This window comes from Manihot esculenta, chromosome 5 (assembly GCF_001659605.2).
Source record: "Manihot esculenta cultivar AM560-2 chromosome 5, M.esculenta_v8, whole genome shotgun sequence".
In the NCBI taxonomy this organism is placed as follows: domain Eukaryota; kingdom Viridiplantae; phylum Streptophyta; class Magnoliopsida; order Malpighiales; family Euphorbiaceae; genus Manihot; species Manihot esculenta.
Window position 1 is genome coordinate 3,217,842 of NC_035165.2, and position 27,335 is coordinate 3,245,176.

A 27,335-nucleotide genomic window follows, 5' to 3' on the forward strand; every position below is an offset into this window, starting at 1 on the left:
TCATTTAAAACATAATTGAGTAAACATAAATATCAGTTTTTATATTATAAAGATATCATCCAACACCTAAATTATTTTAAAAATTACTTGATTAAAATATTTTGTTTTGTGAAATTAAATTTTTTAATCATTTCACTGAAACCATCGGTCATCTTAAATATAAAAATATTTTAATTAATGATTTTTAAATAAAAACATATTAATAAATTTTCCATTATATTTAGGTTTGGTTGCATTTTCTCCATTCGGTCATGATTTCCTCAAGGAGCTTGACCACCCTAAGAGGGTTGCAGCAGATAAACGCCACCGCTTCTATTATCCAACCAAGACAAAATAACAGACTTTCCATGACCAATTAGTAGGCATACGTGGCATGGCATGGCATGAAAGAATATGACCAAAGAAGAAAATAAAAATTGGTAATTTGCAACTTGTGAAATAAATCCCAAGTATATACAAAACAACCACCGTCAAACAACGGCATTTGCTGTATTCCCACCCCGCAATCCTCAGAATGCACTCTACTGCCGTCGACAGCTTAGGAAACCTAAATAACAAATGCTGGCCGCGCTTTTCACCATCCCAATTGAATTAAAAGGTTCAAGCTTCAAAAGATTAATTGAATTGTCTTGACAGCTCGAGAAACCTAATTGAACAATGTGGGCCATGCTTCATTGTTCACAGCTCACAGATGAATTAGAAATTCAAAGTTTCCTAGAAGCCCTAAGATTGTATTCATGTTTGATGAGATTTGCCCTCAGCAGCATTGCTCGAACATCTCGATCAAATTCACTGCCGGTTTGTAGAACTCGTTGAAAAGTGGCATTCCTTTGATCTGCATGTCGTGCATATAGAATTTTGTTGTGTGAATCAATCCGTGCCTGCACAGGTATGATTGATAAATGAGACCAAAATAGTATCATAAACAATACAATCCTCCGCAGTAGAAAACAATCCACGGCAATAAAGGCCAGGAAAGCCTAGCTGCCAAATAGTTTGGAATATTTTCTTGCTTGTAGTCATGATTGAAATTTCTAACATTTTTTCACAAACAAATATAACCAATTAATTCATAGAAAAAGAAGATGGAGAAAAACAGTTGGAACAAGACCTGTATTTGATTGTCAGTAATCAGGGCTTCAAGTTCTTTCTCTAGCCCTGCAACACTTGTTTTGAAAGCATTTGCCATCATATTCAAATCAACAGAAACAAATGGGTGTGTATATTGAATGAGGGCTTTGTTACGGATTTGATCATATAATGTCTCAACATGATCATGCAAATGGACATCGAGCAATAGGTTTGCTTTGAGATTTCCCAGGTAATCCAGACATGAAGCATAATGGCTGTAACAGAAAACAGTGAGGAGAAACTTCTGTCACAAATCACGACTTCAATGCTTCAGCATAATAGTTTCCAGAAGCTTATAATTAAACATACTTTAATTTATACAAGCTCAATTATATTTTTTCCTAAATAAAATAAAAAAGAGAACTAGGGAAGGCTGACAATATCCACAATTTAGAGCCAGGAAGCCCAATGCATCCGGACAAGTGGAAGTAAAAGAAGAAGATAAGGTTTATTTTCTTCAACTTGAGAGAGAGAGAGAGAGAGAGAGAGAGAGAGAGAGAGAGAGAGAGAGAGAGAGAGAAGAGAAGAATGTCAAACAGAGTTTTCAACTGAAAATGATAGAATTTCCTTGATGATGCTACAGGCTGGAAGGCGCGCACTGTGAAATCAATGATGATCAACCATTTGATTGCTTTCTCAAAAGTATTCCCCAGCATCCAACATCCCACATCTGCTAACTTCTAACCCAGCGTAAGCCTTTATAGGACCACTAAATTTCACTCTTAATAATAACATTGTTGGAGTTAGTTATGAGTCATTTTCCTCTATATACTATTTAGAGGGAGATAAAATTTTGCAAGTTTTTAATACATAAATGTCTCTGCCATCTCGCATAGATATATCACAAGATCAAAGCATAGGATAGCAAATTAACAATAAAGATATCACTTGTACTACCAAAATGATTTACCTTGAGTAGAAATCATGAATAAGCTCTCTCACTTCAGGTACCAACTCCAAGAAATTTCGGAAGTTGAGATTGTCTATAACTTTGTTCTGCCAATTAAAAATATTAAATAAAAAGCTGCATCTGGTTTCCATCACACATCATAGAAATAGAGATGACAAAAAATGATGATGATGGAAGTACCTTCAGCTCTGTCCTCTCAAAACTTGCAAGTGCACAAAGTCCTCCATATGTTGCTACATCTTGAGGTGCAATAACTTCAGTGTAAGAATTTCCCAATTCAGGAGTCACTTCCAGGAACTGTAGTCACACAATACAATATGTCAATTTATGTGTCATACAAGAAAAAGAGATTCATGCTGAGAGTGCAGAAAATAGAAATTCTATGCAAACATTCAATTGCAAGCACAGGAAGGCAATTAGGATAATTAGATTTAAAAACAATCATGCCTAAGGCAATCTTGCTGCTCAATAACAAAGGTCCATGGTAAACTTATCTCATAACAATAGTTATACATTTTTGGTTAGAAATTCACACATTACAAGTAATGGGGTGCCAGGTAATTGTAATAAAGTAATGTTAAGCTTCCACAAGTTTAGCACAAAACAAATATGAATATAAGAATCAGCAATGTGCATCAGCTGACAAACCTTCCGAGCAGCAAGCTTGTACTTCTTGGCCTCCAAATGAGCTAATCCAGCAGCACAACGAAGTTTTGCTATTGTAGTAGGGTCAAGAGCCTCAGGTGTTTGCTCTGCTTTGCTGACATAGCTAGTGACATGAGTAAATTGACCCATCTCGATGCTGACAAGAATTGCACTCATGCACATATGAATGATATGTTTTGATGTCGTACAATAATCACGGGTACGGACATAACTTTTAAAAGCATCCCCAAGAGCACCATGAGCATAATAGAAATCTCCAAAATCATTGTATCCCATTCTTATGCTTTCCTTGATCAAATTTGTCTGCATAAAAAGCAAATAAGCATAAAATTCACAATCAGATAAGTGATTGTTAGATCAGATAAAAGAAAGAGAGAGAGAATTGTAACACAAGTTGATCACGTAGCACAAATCTGGAAAAACACTAACAGGTGAATCAACAATCTTACAGAGAAACATGTATTACTTTTGTAACTATTGCATCCACGAAGAGTATTTAATGAAAAAAGTAATGAATGGAGTGCATTACGTTGCCAATCAAGCACGACATATGGTCATAAAAAACCCAACAATAACATATAAAGCTCAAATAGGGATCTCATTTACAATGAGAAATTGAATTGAGCAACCCAATAGAAAATTCTTGAGAAAACAGCATTCTACTGGCAAAAAAATCTCCATCTAGAAACATATAAACTAAAAAAAAGTGATGCAAAAGTGTAAAGTTATTCTCCAATTTTACCATAGCACAACGTTATCTACATAATCATGTTACTTTTGCCAAGTCCCAAGTCACTCCAATAAATAGCCATAGAGTACATATTCAACCTCAAACTATAAATTTGAACCAACAACAGAAGAAGAAAAATTCAAATATATGTAAGAAAATCACTGAACAACACCCACAAGAGATGCAAGAGGACACCACTAAATTGATTATCATCGCAAAGAAGTCGCTGCTTGAAAGTTATAACTCAAAGCATTAATGTGCTGTGGGAGAAAATAGACCAAGCGATCAACAAATATTCATGACACCCTAGGAAAACCCTAATTCCAAGAACAACTCCCGACAAGCAGGCATATAGGGCTTTACCCTGTAAGCATTGAGTTCGTTCTCGAGCCTCTCCTTTCTCTGCTCGGCTCTGCGGTCGACCGTCTCGCACCATGCGCTATCCATGCCGTAATTAGGCCCAAGTCTCCCATCAATTTTCTGCACTACTTCACGAAACAGCTGCGTGTTCTCTCCCTTCTTGATCTCGTCATATGCCATTCGCAAAGCCTCCAACTGCATCTGAGGGTTGTCGCAGTGGTCGGATATGAACAGGAGGCGCGTGATTTTGGTCCTCCCGGTGTACAAACCGGCATATGCTTCGATGTCGAGCTGCTCTCCACTGATAATCGGTCTATTACGGCTAGGACCGTCGCCGCCGTTCGCATAAATCTCGTCGTCAGCTTCCATCTGAATGACAGAGAAACTGGGGATATGGCTTTGTCTCGTAGCCCGCTTAGTGATCTTTTCTTTTGCTTGCTTTACCTGCCGCTTGACTGCAGACGCTGATTAAAGTTGCTCCCGAACAACATCGACGCCGTTTTGTAGTATCTTATAGCAATTGAGATTTATCATAAAAAAAAAAAAAAAAGTAAATTACGCTGAATTTTTAATACTATTTATTGTTTTTTTTATTATAATAATATTGCATTTAATTGATTTAAAAACAATTGCCTACAATCTAACCTTTTTCTTTTACCATTCAACAGAAATTGCATTACCAAAGTCTATCATTTCAACAGAAATTACACTACCAAAGTCTACTGAGTTTAAAGGAATGTATATATAAAAAAAATATCTAGTGAAAATCAATTCAATAAATATTAAATTAAATTGTTTAAAAATATAAAAAAAATTAAATTAAATTTACCGTAAATACTGACACCGAATATTAAAAATATATCAACGACCTCCGCTAAAAAATTAATAGCATGTATAATTTATTCAAAAAATAATAATAATAATAATATATATAATAATACTGCATTTATCATATATGATGGACATGTATAATCTACTCGAAAAATATTAATAATAATACATATAATAATATTCTATTAATTTTATTTTTAACTGTTTGAAAATATTTATTCATTTTTTAATATTACTATTGATGACCGCTGGATTTCTCTACCCCAGATCGGGGGCTTGACCACAGCCGAAGGCCCATAACGTGGAGGCCCACACACCTGATATGTACAACAAGCCCAGCCATTTTAACCTTCAAGGCCGGGCTCAACCCAGCTTCTTCACTCAGAATCAGCCCAGTCCGCGACTAATAGGCCCTCTTCACTCAGGTCCAGCGTCCGGCCCGACTCTCGGCCCAGCCCAGTTTCCAGAGCCATATCCAGACAACCTAGCAGATCCGTTCAAGCGTACGCACGAGGAGAATCAGAGGTTGTTACGCATGGAGCAGGCGGCTGATACCCTCGTACGCCCGAATCTGTATGTCAGAGACGCGTGTCCCAATCATGAAAAGGCCTTTACACGTCACCAACAAGCATAGCGAAATGAATAAAAGGGGGAACCCCCTCCCCATAAAGTTTTAAGTTTATTTTTCAATACAAAAACCCTTGTAAAACCCTATCCTATTGGATCTCAGATCATCAATTGGCGCCGTCTGTGGGAAACGACGGAGATCTTTTCATCACCGGAGTTTTCACTTTCAAAACCCACTGAGATCCACGATGGCAAACCACCAAGAAAGTAACCTTAACATTCCAAACGACCTGAGCTTTGCCCAAGATGGGCAGCAGTTCTCCTTTTCTAGCCCTACAACGTTGAATAACCAAACACCTATTCCTCTCAACCCCTCGCCAAGCTTGGCAGGGAATACTCCCACCATGGCCCTGTCTAACCAGGACATTCAAACTATGGCTCTCCAGCTACAGACTACTGCTCACTGGTTGGGGCAGATAATGCAACAGAGGGGCCTTAGCACCCCAGTGAATGCACTCCCAGTGGTGGAGGAACCCAGAACCAATGAACCCCGACCTACCTTTGACCGCCCCCAAACTAACAGCCGTGATATCGGGGAAGAGGAAGAACCGGAGGCCCGAATCCATGGGAGGAGGGCAAGAGAGATGATAGAAAATGAAGGGGCGGACAACTATTCTGCAGAAACAACGGGAACTGCAACAGAAGAAGAGGAATGCAGCTTGGAGGGAAGATCCGGTTCGGCAGACGAGAAAATGGACCAAAAATTGAAAAGATTGAAGGAGCAGCTCTTAGCTGAGCTAGGTATGAAAGACCAGAGCCAAACCTCTTTGCCCACTTCTTCCCCTTTCTCAAAGATAGTACAGCAGGAGACCGTTCCCAAGAAGTTTATGATGCCACCGATGGCGGCCTATAATGGAGCTGGTAACCCGAGAGAGCATGTCATGAACTATAAGACCTTCATGGAATTGCAAACCCTGTCAGATGCCTTAATGTGTAAGGTGTTTCCAACAACGCTCTCGGGACCAGCGCGGGCGTGGTTCAACAGCCTAGAGGCCGGAAGCATTAAAAGTTTTGGAGATCTTGCCACCCGCTTCATCAGTCGGTTCATAGCCGGGGTGCCAGCAGATAGGAAGACGAGCTATCTGGAAATAGTGAAACAGAAAGAAGGTGAATCACTCAGGGAGTATGTTGCTCGCTTCAATACGGAGGCCCTGCAGATTCCCGAGCTGGATGAAGGAAGGGCGGTAGAGGCCATGCAAAAGGGGACAACCTCTGCCGAGTTCTTTGGTTCTTTGAGCAGAAAACCTCCGACCTCATTGGCCGAGTTGATGAAGAGGGCGGAGAAGTATATAAGGCAGGATGACGCCTTAGTGACAAGTAGATTTGCTAAAGGGATGGCAGGAAAGGAAAAAGTCCCGGAGGAGAGGAGGCCAGAGAGACACGAGAAGAAACACGGAAAGAGGCCTGAGCCATACAAGCAAGCCTGGGAGAGAAGGGATCAAAGGCCTCCTCCCCCTCCTCAGGCCCTTGAACCAAGAGTGCTCCCTCCTTGGGTTCCCGAGAAACCAACCCCCCTCAACGCTTCCAGAGCCGAAGTGCTCATGGCAGTCCAGGATAAGGAGTTCCTCCAGTGGCCCAAACCCATGAAGTCGGAAGCAGATCAAAGAAATCCGGATAAGTATTGACAGTATCACCGGAGCCATGGGCACGATACGAATAACTGTTTTCAGTTAATCGCGGAGATTGAGAGGCTGATCAAAAGGGGGCATCTCAAAAATTTTGTAAAAAAACCAGAGGGACAGAGGCCTCAGCCTGGTCCGACAACTCAGACGCCTAGGAGAATAGGGGCTGGACCAGTGAATGATGGGTCCAGCGGGACCATCAACATGATTGTTGGAGGAACAGGAGGACGGATGAGCCGTCGAGGAAAGAAGAGAACCCGGGAAGGGGAGACCAGCAATAGTGAAGTCCTGCAGATCGTTGAGCACTCTCCCATGACTATCGCTTTCTCTCTAGAAGATGCACAAGGCATCCAGATGCCCCATGATGATGCGCTCGTCATCGAGGCTGTCATTAATAATTTTCGAGTAAAGAAGGTTCTGGTAGATGACGGGAGTAAGGTCAACTTGCTGCCCTATCGGGTTTTCCAGCAGATGAGAATCCCAGAAGAACAGCTGGTTCGGGACCAGTCGCCAATCAAGGGGATCGGAGGAGCACCAGTACTTGTAGAAGGAAAGGTGAAGCTAGCGCTTACCTTGGGAGAGGCACCCCGAGCTCGCACCCATTATGAGGTGTTTTTGGTGGTCAAGCTCCCACTGAGCTACAATGCGATTTTGGGGAGACCGGCGTTGTTCGACTTTGAAGCTGTCACTAGCATCAGGTATTTGGCACTCAAGTTCCCAACGGAAGAAGGAGTGGGAATGGTCCGGGGCAGCCAGGAGGAAGCAAGGTTGGTATACTTGGCCACAGTAACAGAGCCGAGCTCAACTGGAGAAGCACTCGACTCGGAAGTTCTGGAGGTCAGAGATGAAACAAAAGAAGCCCGGACGGAGCCAGTTGGAGAGTTGGAAATTTTCCCCTTGTCAGAAGCAGATGCAAACAAGGTCTTCAGCCTTAATGCCAGCCTCACCAAAGAACAAAAAGGTGAAGTCATGGCCCTGATCCGAAGTCACGCGCCGACCTTCGCATGGAAGCCCTCAGACATGCCAGGAATTGACCCCAAAGTAATGACACACCAATTGAATGTCCTCCCCGAGGCCAGACCAGTAAAGCAAAAGAAGAGAGTAGTGGGAAGAGAGAAGCAGCAGGCCACCCGGGAGGAAGTGCAGAAGCTAGAAGAGGCAGGCTTTATTAGGGAAGTCATGTACCCACAATGGTTGGCAAATCCGGTGTTAGTCAAAAAAGCCAATGGCAAATACAGGATGTGTATAGATTTTACCGACCTAAATAAAGCCTGCCCTAAAGATTGTTACCCTCTCCCCGATATTAATAAAATGGTCGACTCAACGGCCGGTTTTGATTATATGTCTTCTTTGGATGCTATGTCGGGTTATCACCAAATCCCAATGGAAAGGTCGGATGAGGAAAAGACCTCATTTATAACTGAAGATGGAACTTACTGTTATAGAGCTATGCCCTTTGGATTGAGAAATGCCGGGGCAACTTATCAGAGGTTGATGAATAAAATCTTCAAAAACCAGATCGGTCGAAATCTGGAAGTGTATGTGGACGATATGGTGGTCAAAAGTTCAAATTTCCAACAACACATAGCAGATTTGAGAGAAATATTTGGGGTGTTAGATCAATACAGAATGAAGTTGAACCCAGCAAAATGTGCTTTCTTCATTAGGGGAGGAAAATTCTTGGGGTACATGGTGAGTGGTAAAGGCATTGAGCCTAATCCGGAGAAAGTGGAAGCCATATTGAATATGCCAGAACCAACCTGTGTAAGAGATGTTCAGAGACTAACCGGGAGAGTAGTAGCGCTTAACCGATTCATGTCGAGGTCGGCAGAGAAGTGCTTGCCATTCTTCAAAAAGTTGAGAAAAGTACCGAATTTCGAATGGACAGAAGATTGCCAAAAGGCCTTCATAGAGCTTAAGAAATATCTTAGCTCGCCTCACGTGCTCAGCAGTCCCATAAAAGGAGAAGAACTTCTGATATATCTGGCGGCCTCAGAACAAACAATCAGTGCAGTGCTAGTAAGGGTGGAAGAAGAAGAACAGAAACCTGTTTTCTACGTTAGCAAGGTACTCAGAGACACTGAGGTCAAATATTCGAACATTGAAAAATTGGCTTACGCCTTATTGCTAGCAGTCCGGAAATTCAGAGTTTATCTAGAAGGCCACCAAGGAGTCGTGATGACAGACCAACCCTTAAAGAAAATTCTACGTAGGCCGGAAACCTCAGGGCGGATGTTGGCATGGTCTGTAGAGATTAGCCCTTACTGTCTAGAGTACCGACCTCGAACAGCTATAAAATCCCAAGCTCTGGCTGACTTCATAGCAGAATGCGCATTCAATGAGGAGAAAGGAGGATCATCCTCAGAGTTATCAAGAACAGAGGAAGAGAGAGAGCCCCCCCAAGAATTTAGCTGGAAGCTGTATGTAGACGGAGCATCAGGTGCCGAGGGTAGTGACGCTGGGATAATGCTTAAAGGGCCAGAAGGTTTTAAAGTATGTTATGCCTTGCGTCTAGAATTCACGGCTTCTAACAATATGGCCGAATATGAAGCCCTGGTAAATGGAATGTTGGTAGCTTCGGAGGTAGGGGTAACCGACCTCGAGGTGAATAGCGACTCTCAGTTGGTGATCAACCAGGTTACGGGAGTATATCAGGCTAGGGACCCCATCATGCAGAACTACCTTGGTAAAGTAAAAACTATAGAAGCCGAGCTCACGGGTCGGGGAGTTATCGTCAGATTTCAAAGAATACCTCGGGATGAAAATGAGGAAGCAGACCTGCTTAGTCGATTGACCAAAGAGGAGTTAGAACAGCTCCCCGATGAGGTATATATACAGCATGTCCGCACACCTGCTTTTAAAAAGACAAACACGGTACTGCAGGTGGAACAGAGCTCAACTTGGATGACCCCATACCTGAGATACCTGGAGGAGGGCAAGCTCCCCGAAGATAAAGATGAAGCCAGAAAGATAGCAGCTCGCGCTGCCAACTACCAAGCAATAAGGGGAACCTTATACAGAAAAGGGAAGTCCAGCCCATGGCTCCGGTGCGTGAGTCCGGAAGAAGCTGTAAAGGTAATGGAGGAAATACATAGAGGCCTATGTGGGGCTCACGAGGGAGCAGGGACATTAGCCAACAAAATATTCAGGCAAGAATACTACTGGCCCACTGTTAAAAAAGAAGCAGAAGAGTTTGTCTGGAGGTGCGACGTATGTTAGCGATTTGCTAATGCCATCAGAACCCCCGCCACTCCTCAAGCAAGCATATCCAGTCCATGGCCCTTCTCACAATGGGGAATCGACATCCTGGGACCTTTCCCCAAGACTACGGGGCAAAGGAAATTTGTCGTGGTGGCTGTGGAATACTTCTCGAAATGGCCAGAGGCAGAAGCAATAGCCATAATCACAGCTCGCAAGATGATAGATTTCGTATGGGGGCATATCATCTGCAGATTTGGCATACCTAGAGTACTTATCTCAGACAACGGCAGACAATTTGACTGCAGCATTTTCAAAGCCTTCACGACGAACATGGGCATATAGCATAAGTTCTCCTCCGTGGCTCATCCTCAGACTAATGGCCAAACAGAAGTGACTAATAGAGCCATCCTTCAAGGATTAAAGAAACGGCTGGATGGCGCAAAGGAGAATTGGGCAGAAGAACTCAATAGCATACTATGGGCACTCCGAACCACTCCCAGAGCGCCCACTAAAGAAACACCGTTTGCCCTTGCTTATGGCACAGAAGCCGTAGTCCCAGTTGAATTGCAGATCCCCACTCATCGAGTTCAATTCGTTAGTGAAAATACCAATGAGGATAAGTTAAGAAGCAACCTGGATGCTCTTGAGGAAGTCAGGGAGGAAGCCCAAGTCCGAACTGCCGCTTATCAACAACGAGCAGCGAGATATTACAACCAAAAGGTCAGAGAAAGAAGCTTAAAAGTGGGAGACCTGACCTTAAGAAACCTGGAAGCTACAGGAAAAAGAGCGGCCGCAGGCAAGTTAGCACCGACCTGGGAAGGTCCTTTCAAGGTGACAAAAGTGGTCAAGCCAGGGGTATACAGAATTGAGGATATGCAAGGAAACCCCGAGCCTCATGCTTGGAACATCCAGCACCTAAAAAGGTACTTCCCTTGAAAAATTTGTAAAGAAAAACATTGTATTTTGACAAACATGAGTAAATGGAAGTTATTTATACACATATGAATTGTCTTTATAAATAACATTCCTCCACGAAAAAGAATAACATTCCTCTACGTAAAAACAAAAAGAAGAACAGGGCTCAGAAAGATCCCCTGAAACAAGACCTCAGTTAGGCACAAAACCAGCTGAGACGACGAAGCGACAGTAAGGCCAATGAGCCTGAATCTTGTGCAAAAACCTCAAGAAGAAACGAAAAACAGCCGGCGGGGCCCCGAGGTCACCCCGGAACGGCCGGTGAGGATCATAAAGATGCCTCCCGGAGCATGAAGACCGGGATCCCCTAGAACTCCCGGGTAAACAAAGAAGACCGGGATCCCCTAGAACTCCCGGGAAAATAAAACAAAACAAAAAACAGCCGGCGGGGCCCCGAGGTCACCCCGGAACGGCCGGTGAGGATCATAAGGATGCCTCCCGGAGCATGAAGACCGGGATCCCCTAGAACTCCCGGGTAAACAAAGAAGACCGGGATCCCCTAGAACTCCCGGGAAAACAAAACAAAACAAAAAACAGCCGGCGGGGCCCCGAGGTCACCCCGGAACGACCGGTGAGGATCATAAAGATGCCTCCCGGAGCATGAAGACCGGGATCCCCTAGAACTCCCGGGTAAACAAAGAAGACTGGGATCCCCTAGAACTCCCGGGGAAACAAAACAAAACAAAAAACAGCCGGCGGGGCCCCAAGGTCACCCCGGAACGGCCGGTGAGGATCATAAAAATGCCTCCCGGAGCATGAAGACCGGGATCCCCTAGAACTCCCAGGTAAACAAAGAAGACCGGGATCCCCCAGAACTCCCGGGAAAATAAAAAACTGCCGGAAGGGCCCTGAGGTCACCCCGGAACAAAAATAGCCAGGATCTCGTAAGATCTCCTGAAAACAAAAATGGTCGGGCTTAAAAGCCTCCTAAAATGAAAACTTTCCATGCAGGCACACTCATAAAAACACAGTTCCGACCTCAAAAAAGAAAGGAGCCCAGAGCTACCAAAAAAGGAGCACGATTGCTAAAGAAGCGCCGACCTCAAAACAGATGCTAACGATAAAAGTATGGCTATAAAACAAAAGGCCGGCTTCCCAGCTCGGACAGCCTTATATCCTCAAAAGCTCAAAGATATGAAGGCCAAAAGAAAAAGGCCGAGCTCCCTCTCTAAAAGGGCTTATAAATGAAGAAATCTTCAGAAGCATAAATAAAAGGGGGCTATACGCAAAGCCCAGATCAGTTTATCCGGAACAAGCATCCAAATTTACAACCAAGAAGAAGGGGCTAAAAGCAAAAAGCAGACCTGCTAGTCACTATTAAAAGGTATGAGATTTGATTTCTCAGACTATTAGCTAAACTTACAACCCAAGAGCAATTCAGAGCTTATGAATGAAAATACATAGTGTACAAATATGAGAAAAAAGATATTAGAGTATTTTGAGGAAAAAGAAAACTGATATTTTATTACAAATAGCTATTACAAATTATCCTTCTGACAAGGTGGGGGGATAAATAGTCCTTAAAGGACTTACATCAGTAAGCACACCCTCGCCTACATTATTTACACTTGCAGTCACATCTGAAGGAAGCTCGGAACCCCTTGGATCAGAGCCCTCAACGTTTACAACAGGAGCTATCTCTGACTCAAGGTGGAGATCCTCCTTCTCAGAGTTAGGGTCATCCTTCCCTGACTCAAGGACTTCCACGTCCTCCCCCTCTAGCTCGGACTCTTCCGAAGAAGACTCAGCTGGCCGGCGTATATTCCTCCGGCAATCTCCTCAGGGCATAGGGAAATCATCCTCCCCATACAACACTGGCTCGCCATCTGAGTTCGCTTCGTACTTGCGAAGCTCGGCCAAAGGAGTATCAGGAGCGTGTCTGGCTTCTCTTAAATCACGATTATAGCCGGTCACATACATGCGGAAGGCTTTCTTAAGAACAGCCGCTCCCATTTCACCAGAAGCTTTATACTCATTAAGATGTGCTTCACAGGCCTCAGCCACAAATTCCTTAAGCTCGGAAGAGTCCTTGTAGTCCTGGAGGTGAGCCTCACAGGCCTACTCGATCTTCCTTTTCAGCTCATCCGACTCCTGATATTCCGCTATGCACTGCTCACGCACCATCTGAGATCTGTCTTCAAAATGCTTTACTACCTTAAGCAGGGCTGAACACTTATGCTCCAAGGTCCTGACTTCATGGTTGAGCTGCTGATGGCGAAGGTTGAACTCCTCAGCCGATGAAGCCAGATCTCTGATACGATCAGAGCTCGTGCTCAACTCCTGCTCAAGGACCTCCACCCGAGCTAGGGCTGCTTCCTTCTGAGCCTTCGCTTCCTCCAGTTGAGCTTGAAGCTCTTCAAAATCAGCCTTTAAGACCCCATATTGTTGCTGGACCTCAGCTTTTTGCCTCACGGCCTCATCCCTTTCGCTAAGGGCCTCTGTCATAGAAGACAGCTGCTTTAAAACCCCTTCGCAGCGAACCTCCAAAGCAGCTGCCCTCTCATCAGACACTCTGAGAACCTCACGAGTCTGAGACAGCTCTGCTTCTAAAGACTTGGTATACCCTGCTGTCTCAGCCGTCTTCTCATCAGCCTTTTTAAGGGCCTCTAGCGCCGAACGCAGCTCCACCTGGAGGGACTGGATTTGCTCTCGAGCAGCTACCAGATTACCCCTTGCGTCACTGGTTGCAGAAAAGTTCTCTTCCAGACGCGCCTCCTCAATTCGGCGGTCTACAGACTCCTGGAGGGAGCCATCACGAGCATCCACCTCCATAAAGAGGCCCGTCGCCTAAAATGGAGGAACAACTGTCAGAAAAAGAAAAGAAGCAAAACCTAAATCGAGGTGAAAAAACAACTTACCATTAGAAGCATTTCTCTAATTGAAGATCCAAGCTCCTCACGAGAGCGAGATCGGAAGGACACTTGCTCCTTGGTAGAACTGGCTAAAAGACCAGTCAGGGCAAGAAGACGAGGATCCGAAGCCTCTGTAATTCCGTCGAACATCCGCTCCCTGAGCAGTTCGGCGACAGCACTGGCCGGAGACTCGGAGGTAATGTCCGACGCACTTAGAACGTTGCCGGAAGGAGACAATGAAGGCACAGCAGGAACACCTTTCTTTTTCCCAAGGGGAGGAAGAGCTGGAGAAGGTCCTGTGGCAGCCTTGGATTTCTTCCGAGCTGGAGATGGAGCAGATGTTTCGGATAGGGCTGGGCGTTTATCCCCGGTCTTCGGTAGAGCGCCCTCAGATCCAATCCTCACAGAGGCAGGGGCATTTTGAGCAGAAACATCTGAGACTTGGTCATCTAGGAGGATGATCTCCATTCCTGTCCCAGAGGCCTCCTTGTCTTTAGTAACAGGGAACTCAGATTTTTCCCCTGACACCCCTCCAGGAGAATGGGCAATACCCTGCTCTACTTGTTCAACGGTAGGGGTCTGCTCCACAATAGGAAGAGAGGTTCCTCCCACGCCCTCCGAGGAAGCTGGGGCAGACCTAGACCCTTCAGCAGGCCTAAGAGTTGAGCTCGACCCACCGCGGCTAGACGGCTTGGTGCTGCGGGAGCTCGGCTTCAAAGCTCTAGAAGAAGCTTTGACAGGAGGTCGGCTAACCTTCTTGGAGGAAGCAGATTGAACCATCTCCGCAGCAATTTCAGTCACTGAACGCCCATCCCCAAAAGCGTCAAAAATCGCATGCATATTGTCCCGAGACAGGACAAAGTTCTTGGGAAACTTGATATCATCCATTTTTACTTCAGAAGCTACAAAAAACACGAAAGTACAAAGAGTCAGCATATCTCCTGCTATTACGGGCAAAGAAGAAATAGAATAATTGGACAAGGCACTATACCCGTGTCCCGGATATCCCTAAGATTGGACACGAACATACACTTCTCGACGTCATACTTCTTCTCAACAGAAGTCAGTCGAAGCAGCCCCACCTGCTCAATAAGACTCAATTGGGGCAACTCGTTGCACCCCGGAAAGATCTCCCCCCAACTTAGATCCACCTCCCACGTTCTGGCGGACTCTAATTTCAGCTCCGCCACAAGGAAATTCTCTACCCATCCCTTTATAGAATCCTTGTAGCCTGTGAGAACAGATAACCCCCTACGGGGAGAAAAGTAATAGAAGTTTTGAACCGCCTTAACCAGGCGGAAAAAAGTAACGAACAGACAGGCCGTGGGTGTAAAACCCCAACCCAGGCAGATAGACTCAAAACAGGACATGAACAAAATGGAATTTGGGGATAACATCCGAGGAGTCACCCCGAAATGTTCAAAAACCTCAATAAAGAAAGGGGTGAAAGGAAACGGTAGACCGAATTCTCTCTGCTTCAAGAAAAACACTATACGACAACCCTCTTGGGGATCCACCAAACCCGAAGGGGGTGGGTAAGGAAGAACTATCCTTTCATTTGGAAAAGGTGCTCGAATCAGATACAGAGGAGTATCTAAGAGCCTCCGGGAAATGTACCTAGTTATGTTGGAAGGAGTAATATGCGACTCAATGTCAACAACATCAGGAAGCTCTGAAAGGGCCATGGAAGAACAAGGAAGCGTACCTGAAAATGCAATAAGGTGAGAAAAGCAGAAGGAGTTGCAGGGAGACAGAAAGCAGAAAAGAGCTAGTTTCTTCAGAAGACAGAAGGAATTAGAAATGAAAGGCAGTAATGAGATGAAACGTTGATCTGAACAGTTTTGTCTTGGAAGCGGCGCGATCATTAATTACTCTCAAAGTTTACCCTCTCAACGGTTATATAATAACCAGTGAGAAGGTAAAGGGGCAAAAGGATGATCGCTGGGCTTCTCCACAAGGGCTAAGTCCACAGTGACAGCTCATCTACATAAGCCCATTTGCCATCTACAAGCCCAACTCGTCAGTCACAGTAACTCAACCTGCAAAAATTCACCACCTCCATGGTAAATACCAGGGAAACAGAGGGGCAAGTCAAGAAAAGACTCAAAAAGTACAAGCAAAAGGGAGCATGATAATGGGAACATGATAAAGGTCAGACTTGCTTATCACTTAAAAAGTTATAAGATTTGATTTATCGAACAGAGGCTGTGAGGTCGGAAAAAGACAAGAGCACCTCGGGGTCATACAGAACTGAAAACTCAGAAATTAACTCGAGGATTAAAAGGCCGAGCTCACAGGTCGGATTAGTCCAGCTTGGAAAACATAGCTTTAGAGCTCGGTCGACTAAAGGAGGCTCAAAGCTCAATCCATCAAGTACAGACCGAGCTCACAGGTCGGTTAGTCAAGCTCGGAAAAGCAAACCAACCGCCCAGTTGGTTAAGTAGGCCCGGAGCTCGGCCCATCGATCAAAAGCAAGAGTTCACGAAATACGGTCAGATCGGAAAAAATAAAGTTTGATCGGCTAAGGCTATGAAGAAAACAGTATCAATACTTCATCCATGACAAAGAAAAGAACAAGCTCAAGTGTGAAAAACAAGCATTTCATTAAAGGAAAAGTACATTACAGCACGTTACAAAGGCCTACATTACAGAATGGAAGACCACCCTTAAAGGATTTACATATCCGGATACTTCATCATCTACGATTATCACCTACCCTATTATTCTAGTCTTCAGTTCGGAGGACTTCTCGCAGCTCGGAATGTGAGTTTTTCAGAAAAGGCCAAGATCTGTCTCGCTATTATAGGGGAACTGAACAAGTTGATTCCCATAAGTATTTCTCACTGTTCCCCTATAATAGGTCGACACCCTGATTGCCCAGACGTGATTCACGATACATACGGACAGGATATAATATCCGAGCTTGTCCGAATGTACCATGAAAACACGGGCTTTCTAGTGACGGCTCTAAGGGGATCGCAGAGCATACATTCAAAGGCATCGCCAGAAGCTTGACTGAGTGCAGCAGATCTCAGTCTCGCATAATACTGGTACTTCACACCAAAGTCTTGCATAATACTGGTACTTCACATTAAAGGGAACAATGAGTTGATCATTCTCTCCACTTCCATTTATATCAAAAGAAGACGACGGGGGCATTAAGGAAATTTCTTTTCTCTTCTCGGAAGAAGGAGCAGACCTCTCACCAGCCCAGAACCTCTTTGGAGCTCGGACAGCAAACTGAGGAGGAGGCCGGCCAGACGACCTGGGTAAAGCAGTCTCAGCAGCTTGCCGAATAGTCCCACCCATCGGCCGCCCTACCAGAAGGATCTCCAAAGCACTGTCCAGACTCCTTAGAGGTAACATCAAATTCCCAAGAATCTCGAACTGACCCATTCTTATCTCAGGTACTGCAAAAAATTTCAAAACGAAGACAGGTCAGAAACAATTCTCCATCAAGATGATAAAAGCAAGACTGAAACAAACCCCTGGGGCAACAAAGCAATAAAAACTCAAGCTCACCTCATTCCGTTTGACGAAAGCATCAAATGAATCCTTTGCAGATAAAACAAAACAATCTCGCTAGAGGAAAGAAGCAGACAAAGAAGCAGAAAGGAAGAACCTCTTGTTCCAACAAAGGATTTGAGAATGAAGAAAAATCAGCGTTGATATATACCAGAGTCTGAGACCTCGGCACGGGGCAGAGTTATGCTAGACTCTGAGCTAACAGTGTCAGGATTTTAAAGAGATAGTCTTGGAAAAGGAAAGAAAGGACATGCCCAGATAATGATGACAAGAAAGCAAAGACAGAAAAGGACACGAAGAATGAAGAAAAACCAGAAAGGGGAAAGAGCAGATCATCAATTTAGGATTCGAAAACTGCACGACGACGGAAAGATGAAAGGATGTTATTAAGGCATCTGAACACGAACAGGCGCGGTCATAATGGTTCTCGATATTCACCCCCTCGGCAGTGGAAGCAATAACTACCGAGAAGGTGAAGGGGCAATTGATGACCGCTGGATTTCTCTACCCCAGATCGGGGGCTTGACCACAGCCGAAGGCCCATAACGTGGAGGCCCACACACCTGATATGTACAACAAGCCCAGGTTTTTTAACCTTCAAGGCCGGGCTCAACCCAGCTTCTTCACTCAGAATCAGCCCAGTCCGCGACTAATAGGCCCTCTCCACTCAGGTCCAGCGTCCGGCCCGACTCTCGGCCCAGCCCAGTTTCCAGAGCCATATCCAGACAACCTAGCAGATCCGTTCAAGCGTACGCACGAGGAGAATCAGAGGTTGTTACGCATGGAGCAGGCGGCTGATACCCTCGTACGCCCGAATCTGTATGTCAGAGACGCGTGTCCCAATCATGAAAAGGCCTTTACACGTCACCAACAAGCATAGCGAAATGGATAAAAGGGGGAACCCCCTCCCCAGAAAGTTTTAAGTTTATTTTTCAATACAAAAACCCTTGTAAAACCCTATCCTATTAGATCTCAGATTATCAACTATTACCATAAAAATTTATACTATTACAATTCTATTCAATATTTTTTTATTTTGAATACAATTTATTATTAATTATTTATTTTTAAAAAAATTTAAATTAACTCTTAGTATTTGTGACATCCCCACTTTTAAGCAATTAGGTGGCACAATAGTGATTTACTCCCTCAATTTTAAATTATGAAATCCCTCAATCTATTTTTTTTCAAGGGTAATTTGGTAATTCTCATGCAGCTAATGAGAACTTAAGAGTAACTAAAATTTGTTAAAATCAGAATATTTGGATTAGATAGAGAAACTAAAATTTGTTAAAATCAAAATATTTTGAATTAATATTTACTTTGAAAAAATAAAGACATATATTAATTTTAAAATAATTTATTAACTAAATAGTGATTTACTCTTCAAAATATGAGGTAAAAAAAACAATGTATTTTACTTTTTTTAACATTGTAAAATAAAATGCACAACAAACATAATGTAAAATTTAACCAAATCCAGTAATAAATAGTATTTATTCAAAGTTATTGTATTAAAATCAAGCCAATGGATGGAAAAGTATTTATTTTCATCAAGCTGTAATATTTCTACTAGATATAGCCTCTTTCAAAGGAATTAAATCCCACATCTAAATTAATTTAATAATAAAGTATTGAATTTTAAATAATATTCTAATATGGATAATATTCTGTTATAATTAATATTTTCTTTAATAAAATGATTTTTACAAAAGAAATTGAGAATCAACAATAGTCGAACAGGGCAATTTCATCATCTGTGGCATTTTGATACAATCATCTGATCTGAAAGCGGATTCAAGAACCACTGAAAAATGTCTGACGAGGAATTATAAGCATTGAAAGGCAATGCAACTGAGAAAGGCCATCGCTATGAAGTTGTTTTAGATTGTGGTTAATTTTGTTAAGGGCCTGGCGCTGTCCAATACTGCTTCACTGCACAAAGAACCTTCTCCCTCTCATGAGCACTCCTTTCATGGTCTGCAATTGTGGCATTCCATTGCATCCCATCCACAATGCTCTTGACTTTTAGCAAGATGTCTACATCATCTCGAATTATTACACTACCATCTGGCCTTAAAATCCTATCCATTTCTAACAGAATGTCTTCCATTTCACATCTGCAATGCAAGGTTTTAGTCATTTAGGCAGATAACATGGCAATGTCACTAAGATATGCAGCAAACAAGAAACTCCCATTAGCATTACCTGCCCTGGTAGAGGCTGAAAATTGAATCAGCATGAATCAAGTCATAAGTCCTTGGATAAGTTGACATGGCTTCACACCTACAAATTAAGAGAGATGAGCTTTTGACATGTGCCCTTGATTGACCCACTTGCATATTGTGTCCTACTATGAGGGAGATTAAAAGCATACCAATTTTGATAAGTTCCGATCAACCCACGTTCATAGATGACCCCCAAAGTATTGATATCTGCTTCCACAGGAACAACGTTCATAACCCATACAGGATCATCCACTAGTGCGGCGGCAAAGCCTCCCAAATAAGCGTTCATATCAAGCAAGTTACGATACCGCCCATGCTCACCTAACTGATGGTGGACTTCCTTGTAATATGCTAATCTTTTCTTCCATATCTTTGTATTTTCAGTGAAAATTTCTGCAGTAATACCATTCAAATTTCCTCTGCTTATCCTTGGAGGGATTGCAGTCAATCTCTCAGGCCATTTTGCTAGTTGCCCTCCTGCTATCTCTATGATGTCTGATACCTCTGGCAGTGGAGTTAAACAGTTCTCCATTTTGGTGTACCTAAAAGAAGAAAAAGTTAGCAGCTTTCAACTAACCAGGGAAAGCACAAGAGTTCTTTTATATTATTATTATTTCCTTATTTCAACAACCATGTGAAGTATGAATTAGAAAAGGAAAAGGAAGTAAGAAAAAAAAAAAAAAAATCAAGCAAGTGTTTAAGTTGTTGGACAGGTTAACCAAACTAAGAAGAAATTCAATTGGCCAGTCAGGCATTGCCTTTAGTATTCAATTGGTTCTGGTATCACAGCTAAAGTATTACTCAACAGTGATAAGAAAATGCTTTTCTGTCATTTAATACGTCAGAAAAATAAAATCCTGGAAATGCAAAGTTGATCTGCTTAAGCAATTGAGCTCAAGTGGAGGGCTAAAAAGAAGTCCTCCACCGATAAGTATTGACTAAACCCTAGTGTCAGCAACTAAAAGCTAGATACTCAATGCGACTGTAAATTGTGCCAAAATCATTCATGGGAAAGGACATATGCCTAACTCAATCAGAGTACCCTAGCATTTATTTCAAAGGCTTGTGATGACAGAAACCTAAAATCAGGAAGTGACAATTCAAATTGGGGAGAAAAAAAAACCATTACCATGCCTTGTCAGGATCCTGTGATCGGCAAAAGAGAGGCTGCTTGTACACCTTCCTTTTGGCTATGCAATGGATGTGATTAGTGGGTTTTTGCCAAATAGAGAGATCACCCTTTTGCACCAATTTTTTCCAGCATATGCTTTTGGCTATCTTCTCAATCGTAGACTCCTCTGCTTTAAGATCTTTCGGTGATCTACCCCAACCTTTCCAATGTTTTTCCCAATTAACTGGTGGCCCAGACAGAACCCAGTACCCACCTGGACGAAGAACTCGATCAACTTCAATTAAGTACTCCCCATCTGCTCAAGAAAAAGTTAGAAGTGAAATACATTATATATAAACTAATTCATTTAATTGAAGTATTGCATATATATTCTGGAAAGATTGTTTGTTTCTCAGGAAAAATGAAAGAAAGCTTAGAAGAACCCATGAGAGAAAAAATGCTGTTATTCAATATCATTAAAGATTGGAGAAATACCATATTGGCCCCAAGGAATGAGGCAGCGAGAGCAGTGAGCCATGTCAAAGGCTCTTGAAGGGTAAGGCAGTCTAATAGAAGCTAAGATTCCAATTAATGCAGGAACTCCACGTTCCAGAGCAAATTGGACCTGACCTTCGTGGGTGTCTCTCGGTGCAAATGACATTGTCACAATGTTCCTTGACAGAAGGTAAGCTCCAAAGCTTGCAACCTACAAAAATTAACCCAATATTTCGTTCATTAATATATTAATTATCAACTTTTCTCATCAGAGGTTTTTGTAAATTGATTTGATTCTATTTTCAATAATGACATTTTTCAAATATTTTATAAAGTAAAATTGACTTAAAGAAATAAAAATATATTGCTTGCATTGCAGGTTTTGGAATTAATACATGTGATTACTACTAATTCCAATTGGGCAACCCAAGTTATATGTGTATATATATAAGTAGTAAAATATTATAACTGGAAAAAAAGTAACGTTTGGAATTCGAAGCAGCCCACTTTCCATATTTTAACGGACAAAATTCAACGTACCCGTCGGTTGCCTTCCTAGACAACTCCGGTTTCAGGCTATAAACCAGCCGGTTCAACGAATGAACCGAGCCGTTTTAGCCATGAAAAGTAAAACTAAGACTTGTTAGAATGGAAAACTCTTACGTACCCCGCAACCAGTATCAATGGCGGTCCTTATCGACCCATCTGTTAGATTGATTGACTTGCCAATATCATCAATATACGCATCAGCCCCGCGGGGAAACATAGTTCCACCACCAGGGAACCTGAACCGGTCCCCCTCGAACCGCACCCAGTTCTGATTTTTCTTCTCCACCGTCAATTCCTTATGAGGCACATTAGCATACCACACAAATTCTCTACTCACTGGCCATCTAAACTGCAACCTGTAGCCAAATGGAGCCGGCACACGACACTTTAAAAGCTCCTTCTTTTCCGGGCAGTGTCTCTCTCTGTATATCATTCTGTCCCTGTCGAATTTCAGGGACCGTTTAACGTCCTCGCATGGGGTATACTCAGAGAATTTAAGGTCGCATGGATGGAGGTGATGCACACGCGCCACCGTGACTGGGGTGTGAGGGGCAGAGTGGTGAGGTAAGAAGTCGAGGGTGGTATTGCGAATTGATAGAGCACAAGAATCTATGGTGGCGGAGGAAGGTGGGATACTGCCACGGAAGTTTTGGTAGAAACCAATGAAGTAAAAGACAGAGCAGAGGATAGTGGTGAGTGTGAGTTTGTGGAGGTTGGTTTTCTTGGTTGTTGAAGTGAGAAACGACGTCGGAATTGCCATGGAAACTGAAAAGAAACCTTGTGCAGGAAAGGGGAGAGGGGAGAGGTGTTGAGTGTTGTCTGTACTATGTGTGTGAATGTATATAAGAGAAACGATGACGAGTGAACTTTTGAAGGACCGTTAATGGTATGTTGTTTCCAAGGTCAAGAAAGCATATTGGGACGGTGATTGTTGGTGTTGGGGCACGCGCCGACGCCCTCCCAACCTGAATTGGTTGAACGTTAAGTCAGCAGCGGGGATATTCATACGTGTCCGAAGTTGAGGAAAATACTACCACAGAAAACGGATATGTCAGGCTTGGGGATTGCTGTATGTATGAATAAATTTACACCTATCGTGTGAGTTGTTAAGATATAATAATAAGAAATTCCGCATCCTAAAATCACCCAAAAGGATATCAACTTTAACATCAGAGAAAATAAGTTCTCCCTTAGGGTTGCCAGAGAGACAAAAACCTTTCGTTTTCTCCCCTTTTCATCTGCGATTTCAGACAGCTTTTTTTTATCGTCTTAGTGCGGTCATTGTCTAACTCTTTTGGACAGAGGATGGTGGACTACTTCTCCTCTACTTAGAAATGTGGGTTGTTCTTCTCCATCTTTAGGCTACATTGTTAAATAATTTATTTAGAGAGAACTTTCCTTTAAATCTGTGGTTTTCGTTTTATTTTTAGTGTGTTTTTTGTGGTTGTTTTTTTGTATGCAGATGTTTTTTTAGTTTCTTTTTCGACGATCTTCCATACATGTCTTGCGAGAATGGAGAGCCTCCCCTTTGAGATGCTTGATCTTCTCCATCAATCTTTACCGACTTCGTCGGTTGCGCTTCAATCCATCAGTATTTATTTGCTCTAGCCATTTGAAGAACTTCAACATGTTTTTAAATGTTAAGATTCTTGGAATCCTTTCTCGTCTTCTTCTCTTAGTGAATGCTTATTTAATCTATTGATAAAAAAAAAAATTAATATTTGAATTTTAATGCTTGCTTTAAACAATTATATAATATATTAATATACAGGTAAAAAAACATATTAACATGAAACTTACCTTTAATACTCTATACATACACATTAATTAATTTTGCACATTTTATCTGTCTGTCTAACACAAATTCACAAATTCAGATTAATTATCCTTAATAAATTTTCAATATTAGATAGTATAGTTTAAAGAAATAAATATTTAATTTAATAATTATTATAATTTGATATATCTAATAGTATGAAAAAAAATTAATAACAATAATAATTATATCAAATATTTATATGAATATTTGAGCAATGTTTAGTGGTGAATACAAAAATTAAAATTAGGAGTCCAATTTAAATAAATGATTTAACAAAATAAAACACATAAAATAATTATATAATAAAATTTTTTATAAAAGTTAATAATAATATAATAAAATTATAATGATTTTTATTTATTGTTTATATTAATTAAAATTTAAATATGAAACATATTACCAATTAAATTTATATTTTCTAAATTTAAATTTTACTTTTGAAATTTAAATAGTCCATGAAATATATTGAATAATCTAATATTATTCATAAAATACTTTCACTACTAAAAAATAAAATTTATTTTCTCTAAATTTAAATAATTTAATATATAATTTTAATCACATAAATAGACTCTCAACTAAATAAAATAAATAAAAAAAATCAATTCTTATGATATATTTGATATAATGTTAATAAAATAAGTTTAATAGTTAATAGTCTATTCTTTTATAGAATAATAATTAATTCTTAAAATAATTTGTTCTCATGATGTTTGGTTCAATATTGAGGATAAAATTAACTATTACTCTATTAATATTATTTATATTTGATATAATAAAATGAAAAATAAAATAAGTTTGAGAGGTTAAAATTTAACTTATTTATTATATAATTCATTGTTAATGTTGTAATAGGGGAGTTAGTACAATAAATATGAAAACATGATGTATTAACTTATTATAAATTTTAATCAAAACCAATCATAATTAAATAAAGTTAAGTATTATCTCATAGTATATAAATTTTATTTAACCTCAAATCAAATATAATTTTAATAATAAAGATGGTGTATAAAATTAAATTAAATAATGAGTAAATAACTTTTAAAAATTTACTATTTGGAGTATTGAAATTTTGAAGATAAGAGGTAAATATTTTGAATTGAAAAATAATAGAGAACGAAATGGATTAAATATTATAATTCATCTTAGGCTACTCCTCATAAATGACAATGACATCTTTCAAGCAAACCTAATTATCCTTAAAAAAGGGAAGAAAGACTCTTCACTCTGTTTTTCCCAGAAATGACAACAGTTAAGTATAAAAGAGAAAATGAGTTCTTATTCGAAGGTGTAGTTGGTAAAAGTCTTTAAAATGGATGAGTATGCCATTATGGCCAAGAAAAAACAAAACAACACAAACAGTCAAGTTATACTACGGGATCAATAAGACGAAACGTCACTTTCGAATCTTAAAAATCAAAGACTAATGAGGGGATAATTATACTACGGGATCAATAAGACGAAACGTCACTTTCGAATCTTAAAAATCAAAGACTAATGAGGGGATAAGAACCGATAAATTTTTGCTTATGCCAATAAATTTAAGCCAGATGCAATCTCCAGTAGTATGCCTATGCCTTTGCGATATAGGTCCATGTGACAATAGTTTGGTGAGTCGAAGACACAGTCCATTTCTAAGTAAGGAAGATTTGGACACTTTAGTATCTGAGCTATCACTAAAAAACTCGTTCCTCCCTCAATTAGATCGGTATCGACACAAAGTTATTGTTATCAAATACGGTTTGATATATCTCTGTTATATTTGTGATAGTGAGATTTTCACCTAAATAGTCAGGAATGTCACATATCATGCGGACGACCGAATTATCATCGAATCATCAGAAAAATATCATATTCATCATAATCTTCTACAGTATAAAGGGAGAAGAACCGCTTAGATAAAGATATACTATTATTAAATGTAAAAGTTTTAAGTAATTTATTATATTTTTTTCCATTCGAAAAAATACTGATTTGAGCGTTGGAATAGTTATCGTAAACACCCACTATCACCTTTGATTATCACCTTTACTTATTTTCTTTATAGGTTCTAACTAATAGCAGTATAATTTCATTATGAGCATATTATTAGTTTAAATCTCAATTACATCAATAGTTATATAGTTTAATTTTGTAATGTTGTTAATTATGAAGGAGTAGTTTGCTTACCAGTTAAATTTAAAACTACAAAGGTCCGATATACTTTACTTAAAATAGATGTTTTGAGGAAAGAAAAAGGAAAAAAGAAAAGATAGAAATTTGGGTATGGGAGTGTGGAGTAGGAGGCGTACCATACCATGACGATTTGATGAGATACGTGGCACAGCGTAAAGTAGTGGCCGTCAGACACCTGTACTATGCGAATGTGATGCGCTGCTTCCTCAGCTTGATATCCTCAACGATGCCTTCAATAATCAAAGGAGAAGGTTATTAATATAATGATCTAATGGAAGCTTTTTGTTTTTCATATATGGCTGAATTTTATCTAATTTTATAAAATCATCCATTTATATGCATTTTCTGTTATTAATATAATTTTTCTTTTTACATTTACGAACAAAATCTCAAAATTTCAACTTTGCGTGAACTCCAAAAACACTTTTTATAATAAAAGACACAAAATAATAAAGCAGAATATAAAAAAAAATCTAAATTAAAAGTAATAATTTATTTAATATATTTTAAAATTTATTTATTTTTTATTTTTTAAAATTTAAAAGGCTTATTTATCTATAGGTATATTTAATCTATTGTAAGAATTTAGACGTTTTATTTGCTAAATTTCAATTGTTGAATAGTTTATTTAAATTTTAAAAAATATTTAAATACTCATATAATTATTGACTTGTATCTGAAGGGCTAAAAATATGTTTATATTATTATTATTATTATTATTATTGAATATGTACTTTATTCTTATCTTTTTTCAAATATTTTTTAATTTTTAATATTTTATTTAATATATAATTTGTGAAATAGGAAATAATCTAATCTATGCAGGTTATAAAACAAAAGCGTCATAAATTTTTATTTGTTTATATATTTTTTAATATATTTAATAAATTTCACTCGTTTAATAAAGTGTAATCCCATATAATAAATTTAAATTTTATGAATAAACATTCTGCAGCTAATAATTTTTAATTTATTATAATTATAGTTAAAATTATTAAATTAATTTAAAAAAATTAATAATAAATTATAACATAATCTTTAAAATTTTATTTAATTAATCAAATTATTTTTAAATACATATTTTTTTACAACATTATCATTTCTTATTAATTTTTTACTGTCACTTTTATATAATATTATAAATTATTAATAAAAATTTAAAATATGAAAAAATTTTTATAATTTAAAATATATAATATTTTATTTTATTTAAAATACTATTAAAAAAAGTAAAATTTTTTAAATATAAAAAATAAAAAATAATAATACAATATTTTAAAAATTATATTATTATTATTATTATTTTAAATTTAATTTAATATTTTTAATTATAATTATATAAATTGAAAAAAAGTTATTTTTATTATTTAAAATTTAAAACGTTGAATATAGATGTGAATTATTATAAATATTTATATTATTTATTTTTTTAAATAAAATAAAAAATAATTATAAAATTAAAATATAATATATTTAACAGACTAATCCCCTATTTAAAAAATATTTAAATATAAAAGCCCGTGTA

The 27,335-nt window shown here is 39.7% G+C and overlaps 3 protein-coding genes across 3 annotated transcripts; all 3 read right to left on the minus strand.

Annotated features, from left to right (window-relative positions):
• Positions 1–394: 394 nt before the first annotated feature.
• On the minus strand, positions 395–4,290 carry LOC110615861 (COP9 signalosome complex subunit 1). Its single transcript, XM_021758039.2, has 6 exons — positions 3,801–4,290; positions 2,690–3,010; positions 2,222–2,338; positions 2,042–2,127; positions 1,112–1,346; positions 395–881 (listed from the first exon to the last, which is right to left on the minus strand). Exons 1-6 carry the CDS (start codon positions 4,164–4,166, stop codon positions 705–707), a joined length of 1,302 nt encoding a protein of 433 aa, XP_021613731.1. The 5' UTR covers positions 4,167–4,290; the 3' UTR covers positions 395–704.
• Positions 4,291–12,538: 8,248 nt separating this feature from the next.
• LOC122723643 (uncharacterized abhydrolase domain-containing protein DDB_G0269086-like) lies at positions 12,539–17,301 on the minus strand. Its single transcript, XM_043956481.1, has 6 exons — positions 16,985–17,301; positions 15,407–15,522; positions 14,080–14,807; positions 13,346–13,840; positions 12,877–13,090; positions 12,539–12,828 (listed from the first exon to the last, which is right to left on the minus strand). Exons 1-6 carry the CDS (start codon positions 17,299–17,301, stop codon positions 12,539–12,541), a joined length of 2,160 nt encoding a protein of 719 aa, XP_043812416.1.
• A 1,797-nt stretch (positions 17,302–19,098) lies between these two features.
• Positions 19,099–22,907, minus strand: LOC110614644 (probable methyltransferase PMT15). The gene is made up of 6 exons (XM_021756250.2): positions 21,932–22,907; positions 21,265–21,475; positions 20,788–21,085; positions 19,808–20,200; positions 19,639–19,716; positions 19,099–19,550 (listed from the first exon to the last, which is right to left on the minus strand). Exons 1-6 carry the CDS (start codon positions 22,571–22,573, stop codon positions 19,334–19,336), a joined length of 1,839 nt encoding a protein of 612 aa, XP_021611942.1. The 5' UTR covers positions 22,574–22,907; the 3' UTR covers positions 19,099–19,333.
• Between the last annotated feature and the right edge of the window lie 4,428 nt (positions 22,908–27,335).